We start from the raw sequence: 10,024 nt of genomic DNA, 5'->3' as shown, positions 1-10,024 counted from the left end.
CCCACCGCGCCCCGTGGCGGCCGCGAGCGGAACTGCACCGAGGGGAAAGGGCCTGCGGCCGGGAGAGGCCGGCCCTGGGCTCTGCTGCTGCTCGTTGGTGCTGCCGGCGCTGCTGTTTGTGTGCCTTGGCACCCACACACACACCAGCAAAGAGCTGCTACTCCTTCTCCCGTAGCTCTGCCTGAAAGCCCCTTAATTTCAAAGTGATCATAATTTGGAGGGAAGGGGGTCACATTTTCCATTCCAACAGAGGCTCCTGCCTTCCTTGGCAGACACCTGTCCTTCAAACCAGGATAAGTGCTTGCAACCTGCATGCTCCTGAGGCTTGTTTCAGCAGTCCCTGGTGAGTGATGCTTCTGTGAAATTGTCCAGTTATGGACCTCTACAAATTATGATCCTCTGTGAGGTCCTGCAGCAGAAGGTTCTCTAGCTTTCTTCCATGGTGGGTGAAGAACCACTGTTGTTTTTCAGTGTGTTCCCTCCTGATTTGGCAACAAGTCCTAGTTCTAGTAGAGGCTGAGACAGCAAAACATTCCTTGTCACTGCTGCTTTTGCACAAGGAAGATGTTCATGGGCTTCTTATTTTCCCTGCATTATCTGTTCTTTGTCTGACGAGACCTGGTCTGTGGTTCCTCGTGGAGAAGTTCCTGGCTTTGGTTGGCCTTGTCCATAAAACCAGTTGAAGGTGTTTTGGTACATGGCTCAGAGGTTGCTTCTGGAGCGTGTTGGGAGCTCCTCAGGCTAGTTGCAGCTCCGAGTGCACTCTTGCAGGGCTCTGCTTGCAGCATGTGTTGAAGGTGCCCAGGTGTTCCTGGCCAGGGATTGCAGCTGTGGGGTGCAGATCAGGCCAGCAGCATCCTGGCAGCAGCAGTCTCTTGAACAGCCAAAAATAACCTTTCTGCTCTGAAGCCACATCAAAAGAAATCTGTCCCACTGATGGTGGGAATCTTGCTGCATGTGTCACAGGAGGGGGTATTTTGATGATGGCATCCGAAGTCTGAGAAAGCCTGAAGGCTTAATGGCCATTCTTTATTTTTTTTTACAAGACAGAGTGCCCATGTCCTGAGCCAGTTAGTGCTGGAGTTCAGGATAGTCTGCTAAACAAAACTGGCTAAATAAGAGGAGAAAGTAACTTCCAGTGAATAGCAAAATATGTTGCCAGGGTGAGAATTGAGTTAGTTTTTCTGCCAACAACCATTGTGAATCTAATGATAATTAAGATTATATTGTGACATCTAGTTGTCAGACTTAGTTCAGTCATTCCCTGAAAGTGTCTTTCCTGAACCAGCAGTTTTTTCTTGTTGCTTTAACCTTTGGTCCTGTTTGTGCATTTTACTGCGACATTGGGTTGTGACATACGTAACAAAAATCAATGCAACTTTGGCAGACTGTATCTACCAGGAAATTCTGCACTCAAGTCATCCAGAACTGGAGGAGGCACGAGAAATTTTGCATAAAGTAGAACGACGTGAATTATACAAGTTTTTAGGAGAGACTCGACCTGAATCGAAGAAGGAAATTGTAAAGGTAATGTCCTTTAGTGGAAGGTTCTGAATTCTGTCCCCATATAAATGTTCTTGAAGTTGCTGACCATCCATTTATCTCTATTTCCATGTGTGCTTTGTTTGGTTTGAGGGGGGTTTTTTTGTTATTTGCTGTTCAAAAAATGGAGTCAAAAGTTGTCCTCCCATCTTTAAGTAGCTGAGCCATGAAACATATAAGAAATTGGGAAAAGTTTTATCTACAAACAGTCAGAAGAATGGCAACAGGTGGAAATTCAGAGGCTGATTATTGTAGAAATATTTTCAGGAAAAACTTTTCTGAAAAATACAAAATTTTATTGAAGACTGTTACAGTCCAGTGATTGAGAAGGTTATTACAACGTTTGATGTTCATGAAAATTTCAAAATAATAAGGAACACATTTGTGTTCTTTGCTTTGAGAATAGACATCAAATTGAGTAATAGCTGCTGAATTTCTTGGTGTTAAATTCTCTCCTAAGCAGGAGCATGCCTGTACTTTTTCCAGTCTTTTTCATGAATGCTTTTCAAAGCAGATCACAGTTTAATTCCTGTTGTCTTATTTCAAAATAATGATATATTAGAGCTCACTTCAGCTGGCTCAGCTCTTTTAATGTGCTATGCTGTGTTGTCAAATCATCAGTTATTTATGCCCAAACTTCACCCATAAGGGTGAAAGTTTTTTATTCCGGATTTCCAGAAGTGGATGTCTGTATCTAGAAAGCCTTCATAAATAAGAATAATTCAGCTCTTTTAAAGAATGAGGTTAGAAAAGGACTACTAGACGTTGGAGTTCATCTTTTTGTTTGAAGGGAAGGTTTGCTTGTGTTCTTTGTCTAAGAAAAAGTAGTGTTAAGAGATTCTGTATTATAAAAGCAGGAGGAAATAGGTGAAAACATGAGATGGTTGTACATCAATTGTCTAATTTCTGCCCTTCTGAGGAGAAGGTTGGGATAGGTGGCCCAGCAAATAAAGGAGACAGGTGTGAGAGCAAATGGTATGAGTTCCACCTTTAAACAGTTCCTTTTAGAAGCTTGGTTGATGAAAGGAAAAACTCTCGTTTTGAAAGTCCAGCCAAAGGCATTGAATCTTGAGGTATCCAGGCTGTTGTTTTGAAGGGAGAGTGGGTCCCTGTTGGTGCTGTAATTATATCCAGCCAGTGCTTTGCAGCTCTGGGTGCACAGCTGAGGGGTTGAGGGAGGATGTTTCCTCCTGTGGTGCCCATGGCAGGAGTGCCAGAGGCTCAACCTCCTCCCAGGCGCTGGAGGGGAGCAGTGGCTGCAGGAGACAGAACTGTGTCTGCTCTGCTCCTTCACACACCACAGTGCTATGTTTGGAATCACAGAATGGTTTGGGTTGGAAAGGACCTTTAAAGGCATCTAGTCCAACCTCCGGCCATGGACAGGGACACCTTCCACTAGACCAGGTTGCTCCAGCCCTGTGCAATTCTGTGATCCTCAAGCTGGCCAGAGCCAGGGGAACATCCCAAACAGCTTCAGAGTTCTTAAATTCAGGCTGAGTTTCCAGTTAATGCAAACTGGAGAGAGAACTTCAAAACAATGCAAGCAAAGAAAGGAAGTGAATTTACATACATTCTGATACAGGGTAGAAATACTTACAGACAGGCTGCCTCCAGCCAGGTCCCTTCTGGCAAGGTTTTCCTCCAAGCTTGCTCTCAGTCTAAATAAACCTTTCCTTGGCTTCTTGAGTCACTACAAACCACACACATGCCTCACCTTGGCAATGTGTGTGATTTTCTGCTTGTCAGTCTCCCCATCTCTGCAGTGAACAAGTCAGCAGCAAAAAAACCCCAAAATTAACCCAACTGCTCCTAGCTGAATTCCTTCCCTCCTGGACAGTCTCCTGACTGCTCTGTGCTGCCTTCCTGTGAGTCTCAGTTGCTCCCAGGAAATCTTGCTGCTTCAAATCTTGCATCTTCCCCAGAACACAGCAGCCCTGAGTAAAGGTCACAGCCTTTGAATGAGGACTCAGGCATTTCAGTGGTCAACTGTTCTCCATCAAACCATGTTCCCCTGCTTTACTTTAGCCTAAGTGTGAGCAGGGAATATTCCCTTGGGGCCAAAAGCAAACAAAACCCCTTTGTGGGTTTCAGCTTTTGTGGAGTACTTCAGTGGAGTACTTTTTGGTTTTGTTATTTTTTTGTGATTGTCTGCCTCTTGTGGTTTTTTATATGTTCTGCTGTATAGATATACAAGCTTTATTAGAGGGTAAGATTCTGCAGCTCTTCATTAAAAAAGTTCAGTGAAAATGCCTAGTATTCAGCTTTGGGAACTTATTGCAAAACATTTGTATTGGTAAAATAGTTGGTTGAATGTACTTATTTTCTGTTTTCATGCTTCAGTATTCTGGATGGTACACTCCTACTCTCCCCCTGCCCCATCATCAGGTGTAAAACTTCTCCTCCACAGACTGGCAGATTTTGGGTCTTCTCAATTGCATAAGATTGGTTTGTTTCTAAAAACTGCATTTTGTGCTAATGGCTATGGTGTACAGTAATTCAAACAACCAGATTGCTGCAAGAGTCTTGTCAAGCTGTGAAGAATTGAAAGCTTTAGTTTAATCACATATTGTGTCACGTGTTGTGTTGCCTTGACCTAGACCTGAGAGGGTGTAAAAGTAATCTGAGTTACTGAGTTAATCTTTTGGTTTGGTTTCTTTCAGAGTAATAGCCTGGCAGAAAGCATTGCTAATTCCAAGCCAGAGAAGGACCCTCCAGATGTGGAGCTAAAGGCTGAGAATTTCATAGTTGATGTAAACACCTCTCAGAGCGGGTTCCAGTAAAAACTTCTCGATCGCAGAGGGCCTTGTGTACCCTGGTGAAAGAGCAAACCCACAGGGTGTCTGTAGCTGCAGTCCTGGTCCAGCCTGAGGGTCTGAGGGCTACGAGCTTCCCATGGGAGGTTTGCTGTGGTGGGAGGGTGTGGGGCAGGCAGTGGGCAGCCTCACTGGGCTGTCACCTGTGACACTGCTCCTGGTGACAAATGGGCTTTCCTGTCACTGTCCTCACTCCAACAAGGAGCAGTGGAGAAACCCGTGGGGTTTGGGATGTGGGTGTCAATGGCAGCAGCCTGGGGACCACTGGATGGGTCAGGAAGGCAGAAAACCTGCAGGCCCAGTGGGAGGAAAAGAGGCACAGTGACCTCCAGGCTCCTGGTGTTGCACACCTGATGCCCAGCAGGCACTGCTGGGGTTTGTCTGCTGCACAAAGCACCTGCTGGCACAGCTCAGTCTGCAGCCAGCACTGGTGGGAGCCTCAGACAGAGGAGGGAGCTGGTGCAGTCTGCAGGTATCACACAGCCTGATCCCTGTTCTCAGTTCATTCTGGGAAGAGCGAGTGGCTTTCCATAGAGTGCATCACGAACCACTCCTAAAGCACCCTTGCACTGAAGGTTTACTTCACTGGGCAAGACTGTAGCAGTTCACTGAGCTTTAAAAAATTTGCCTGGGCTTTTCCCATCCCACAGACTGAAATTGTAGGGAAGTGGGTCCCTGCTGAGCACAGAAATGTTGGGGTTCCAGGCCGATGTAAATAATGTTGTTTAAACCTCATGTTATAATTGTAGCTCTGCTGCAGCCTCTGCGGGTTGTGTGTTTTGGGGAGGCCCAGGCTGGCAAGGGACCAGTACACTTCCAGTGCTGGAAACTGGAATGTTTCAGAGTACAACTGGGAGCTGGTCACTGTAAATGTGAATATCCACATGGCAGCATCAGAGCAAGAGGGCGTGGAAGAAAAGATGCAAAATACAAAAATCAGATTGTTTTTTAAGTAATAATTTGTTAATTACTGTTCATTTGATTACTGTAATTTTCAGGAGTAGAGTGTGTGTGGCCTTTTGTATTTATTGTGAGAAAACTAAAGACAAACATTAACAAATGCCATTTTCTTTGTTTTACTTGTCAGATTATCAACATGGATTATGGAATGAAAGAACAGAATCCAATTGATAACGTTCATTTCTATTGCAAGGCTGATCCTTCCAAGGCAGTCAGTATCAGTAAAGAACAGGTAGGTTTCTACTTTCCTTCTGAAAAGCATTTTCACCACCTGTGATGGAGGTGATCACAGTCCTGCGTGGTTATTCTTGCAGCAGTTGTGGAGACGTGGTGGGATCCATGGCCTTGCAGGTCTTCAGGGTGTGTTGTACTGTGACACTCTGGAACCCTGACAGCCTTTGCATATGAACAGTATTTAATTGGAGTACACTGGGAGTTGGAATATCACAGTTGCTTTGGATAAAACTCATGGATTGTAGTGGGGCTTCTTACTGCTTTCCTTTTGTATTCCAAGAAATACTAAAGCTTTTTTCTGTTTTATTCCAAAGGTTTCAAAGTTTTTACCGATAATATTTATGGAGCAGGTTGTCCGGGTTTATTACAAAAGTCAGGATCCAGATGTTATTTCAGCTGCAAAACAGTACTTTATTCAGTGGTGTATGGAGAATGATTTCACCAAACCACAGGTAACAAATTCACTTATTATATTTCTTGTTTAGAGCTCTTCATCTTTGTCCATAAGTTTGCTTTTTCATTAAAAAGTTTGACATTCAGGCCTTGCCTTTGTGGCAGAGGCACTCACTCACCTGACCCCTGGTTTTATCAGGGCTCTCACCTGGGGGTGCTTTGGTTTCAATGAAGTAGTGCTGGAGACCTGAAAGTACCCATAGGATTTTATAGGATCATAGAATCATGGAATGGTTTGGGTTGGAAGGGGACCTTGAAGATCACCTTGTTCAAAACCCCTGCCATGGGCAGGGACACCTTGCACTAGACCAGGCTGGGGAAAGAGCTGCATCCCCAAACACGAGAGGCCACCCAGGAGATGAGTGTTCTTAGGTGGGGATACAGGCATGGAAAACTGTGTAAGGCCCATTCTTAGGTCATTCTTCTGGCACCTGTCTTTTAGAGCAGTTAATTTTAGAAGGGCCTTTATACCAATGGATCAAGCAACAGCTCTCCCTCGTTGTAGAGTGTGGTTGTGTCCTGTAAGCACATTGTTCTGGCTCAGGCACATCCACCCTGCAGGGCCTGGCGTGCTGCAGAGCACAGCAATGTGCATCTCACCAGCTGATTTCTGAGCTTAGGCAGCTGATGGTCTGTGTTGGCAATGCCTGAGCACAGATTAACACCTGTATCTGACTGGGATGAGCCCCACTGCCTCAGACCAGCTGCTGTACCAACCTTGCTTGTTTTAGACAGTGCAAGGCACATCCCAGCACCAAGGGTAGCTCAACTGCAGCAGTGTTGATGAGGTATTGTGGTGAAGTCAGAGGAAGCATTCTAGTGTTTCTGTTTGTAGGCCAGTGGCCAGGATACAGCCAGTTGACTTTCCAGGTTTTCTGGTAATAATTTAGGAAGAACTGGACTGCCAATGGTGATGCCTCCTCAGGTAGGCAGGGCACTTTTGTCTCCCCACCACTGACTGCAATCAGTTTCCACCCCTGGGATATACAGTCATGAGTGTTTATTAATTTACAAAGATTCTGGGACCTTGGATTGACTTTTTGCTGTTAAACCTGAGAGTGAGCTGCTTTTCCTCTGCTTTAGAATGGAAAACAAAAGTGAAAGTTACCATCATTAGTGTTTCCTGACTTTTAATACTAGGATAGTGATGTTGTTGCCCCTCATCTAACTCCAATGAAGAAAACCTGGAATAACCTGACAGATGATGAACACACAAGAGCCTCAGAACCCAGCTGCAGACAAAGGCTTCCTTTTGATGAGTAACACGTTTCTTTTTGGCACTATTCAGTCTGCTTCCTCAGAAGATGAGTAAATTTGAGCATCAACTCTTCTAAAAGCTGGTTGGACGGACTGGAAGAATTCACAGAACAATGCAGAATGCATTTTACAGTACAGAATGTTTTAATGTAGATACCTAAAGTGCATAGTCCAGATGGACTTCTAAGAAACAACTTATTACAAGAGAATAAACTCAGTTCTCATTTGTTTTTGAATGTATTGGCACTGTGTAGCAGGAGTAACTTTAAAAATTGCAATTCATTATTACAAGATTTTATTGCTCCATCTTGTCCTGATCCCTTCCTTAACTGTGCTGTTGCATGATTTAGCAGAAAAAATCCCAGCCCAGGTTTGATGCAGTTTTTGGGGGGGGGGTTGGGGTTTTCTTAGTGTCTGAGGAAGAGGGGGATAAGTACACTTCTGAAAATACAGTGGGGTGAAGAAGAAATTACCAAAGGTGGCATCTTCAAAATTAGCAAAATTAATTTCAGGCAAAAAAAAAAGGAAGGGAGAGGGGAATCTCTTGATAATCAAAGATTATTTTTCTGGTATTCAAAAAGCTGATGCACGCCTCTTGCTGCAAGTGACCACAATTTTTATTGAAGTAACAATGCATTGCAGTGCCATGCAGCCTTTTATTGTTTTATTGTGTATTTTTGATACATAGAATGTTATATTTTTTACTGTCTGTCCTGCAAAGACTGCTCAGGAGGCCTGTGGTGTGAGTGGTTGCAGGACAGCCTAGCTGCCCAGGTGTTTGCCAGGGCACAGGTGTGCAGAGGGGGCAGTGCCAACAGGGTTCTGCCTTGGCTCTGCTGTACACTGTTCTGGGCAGACAGGCTCATCAGAAATCCCTCCATTCTTGTATCCCTGCCCTGTTCTCCTGGGTCTCATGGCCGTCCCTGTGTCATTTTTCTGTCTCTTGTAGATCTGTGAGGGTTCTTATGGTTTTCCTGTACTGGCAGTACTGGTGTGAGTGTTCTGAATGTCCGTCCTGTTGAACACATGACCGAGGAAGACAATTTTCCTCTCATCTTTTACTCAGGTCTAAGAGGAAGGCTGCTTTCTGTACATGAAACCTCAAAGCTTGAAAGAGTCTGACCACAAAACTAAAAACGCAAAGTAAAAGGTTCAGTAATGCTCAGGAATTGGAGCGATCTGTGGCCTTTATATGTGGAATGGAGAGAGAGGTGTTGAGCATCTGGCTCAGGCAGTCAGGTGTGGGTGGCCAGGGTAGGTTCTGAAAAATAACCCAGTGGGAAGGTGCTGTGAGAGAACTCCAGAACTCCTGTCATGTCTCTTTCGCCCTTTTTATCCTGGGAACTGATGCTGTTAGACAGAGGGAGGGAGAATGGGTATCCATGTACTTCTGCTGCTGCTTATGTATCTGTGCTCACATGTCTGAATGTGTAACCTCTGGTGTTCCTGTCTAACAGTATTTCAGACCTGCAGGTGAACCAGGTAACTGTTACAAGGATTTGTGACCTCTTTAAAAGCTTTTAAAAAAATTCAAGAAACAATATCTTATACTGAAGACATTTATATCCCTTGTTTGCTTAATATAATTTTGATATAATTTTGTTATTGTTGATTTGGTTTGTTTTGAATTTGTTACTAACTGTGCACTTTATACTTGGGAAAGATCTTTTGCTTATGTTAAATCAAAAGTTTATACTTAACATTAAGTTCTGAGAGCATTTCTTTTCTCAACATGTTCATCTGAGCCTCTCTGAAGAATAAATTTATAAACTATGATTTTACTATTCTTTTAAAGAATTGCAGTGTGTGGCCTTACTAAAAATGGTCAAGGTGTTCCTACCTGCTGCTGGTGGAAGAGCTTCCCTCTGGGAAGAGGTTCTGGGTTCACGTCTCCTCGTGGGCAGTGGGGTTGGCACAGCGGGGCCGGGGCTCAGGGAGGATCCCACCATGGAGCCACCTGGCCCTGCCATGCCCTGGAGAGCGGCCACCTCCAGGGGCCAGGGAAGCTTGAGATGCTGCTGCAGCTGCTGGGGAGGGGAAGGGAAGGGGAGGTCATGCCTGACCAGCCTGGTCACCTCTGCTGAGATGCCTGTGCCGGGGGCTGAGGGGAGAGCAGTGGTGTTGGCAGCCTCAGTGAGCTGCCCAGCAGGGTTTGGGTGAGCAGGCAGGGCTGGACTAAAGCCTGGCTGCAGGGCTGGGTTCCGAGTGTGGTTATCAGCAGCACAAGTCTTGTGCCAGGGGTGGTGCTGGGGCCAGTTCCAGAGGTCCTTTACTGGTGGACAGGGTCCACCCTCAGCACGTTTGCAGATGGGGGGGTGTGGCTGGTACTCCAGAGGGATGTGCTGCATCCAGAGGGATCTTACCAGGCTGCAGAGAGGGTCTGACAGGAACCTCCTGACGATCACCAAGAGGAAGTGCAATGTCCTGCATCTGAGAAGGGTCATTTCCTGCACCAGGATGTGTTGAGACCACCCATCGTGAGCCAACAAATGGACAACTGCTCTTTCAGCCAAGTGTTCCAGTGGTGTCCTGGGCTGCCTTAGACTGAGTATTGTCAGCAGGTACAGAACGCTTCTGCTCTGCTCCACACCAGTGAGGGCAGCCCTGGAGTGCTGGGCCCAGAGCTGGGCTGCCCAGTACAGGAGACAGGGACAGACTGGAGAGAGTCCAGCACAGGGCCATCAAGGTGATGGAAGGACTGCAGCATCTCTGCCATGAGGAGAGGCTGAGAGAGCTGCGACTCACCAGCCCGGAGACGACAAGCA

General features: G+C 45.7%; 1 protein-coding gene across 1 annotated transcript in view; it reads left to right on the top strand.

The window, feature by feature from the left end:
- The window catches only part of SAMHD1 (SAM and HD domain containing deoxynucleoside triphosphate triphosphohydrolase 1), a gene marked incomplete at its 5' end in the record, with an annotated part of 28,925 nt that extends 19,885 nt beyond the window's left edge, over positions 1-9,040 (top strand). Inside the window, 5 exons of the mRNA XM_017746940.1 lie at positions 1,388-1,527; positions 4,203-4,292; positions 5,443-5,547; positions 5,864-6,001; positions 7,143-9,040. Of these exons, the coding sequence (XP_017602429.1) occupies positions 1,388-1,527; positions 4,203-4,292; positions 5,443-5,547; positions 5,864-6,001; positions 7,143-7,265 (596 nt within the window). The remainder of the gene's footprint in view (positions 1-1,387; positions 1,528-4,202; positions 4,293-5,442; positions 5,548-5,863; positions 6,002-7,142) is intronic.
- Positions 9,041-10,024: the final 984 nt, after the last annotated feature.

The sequence above is a fragment of the Corvus brachyrhynchos genome, unplaced genomic scaffold (genome assembly GCF_000691975.1).
Source record: "Corvus brachyrhynchos isolate BGI_N302 unplaced genomic scaffold, ASM69197v1 scaffold661, whole genome shotgun sequence".
Taxonomy (NCBI): domain Eukaryota; kingdom Metazoa; phylum Chordata; class Aves; order Passeriformes; family Corvidae; genus Corvus; species Corvus brachyrhynchos.
Note: the sequence above shows the minus strand (reverse complement) of the source record. Positions and strands in the feature narration are given on the sequence as shown.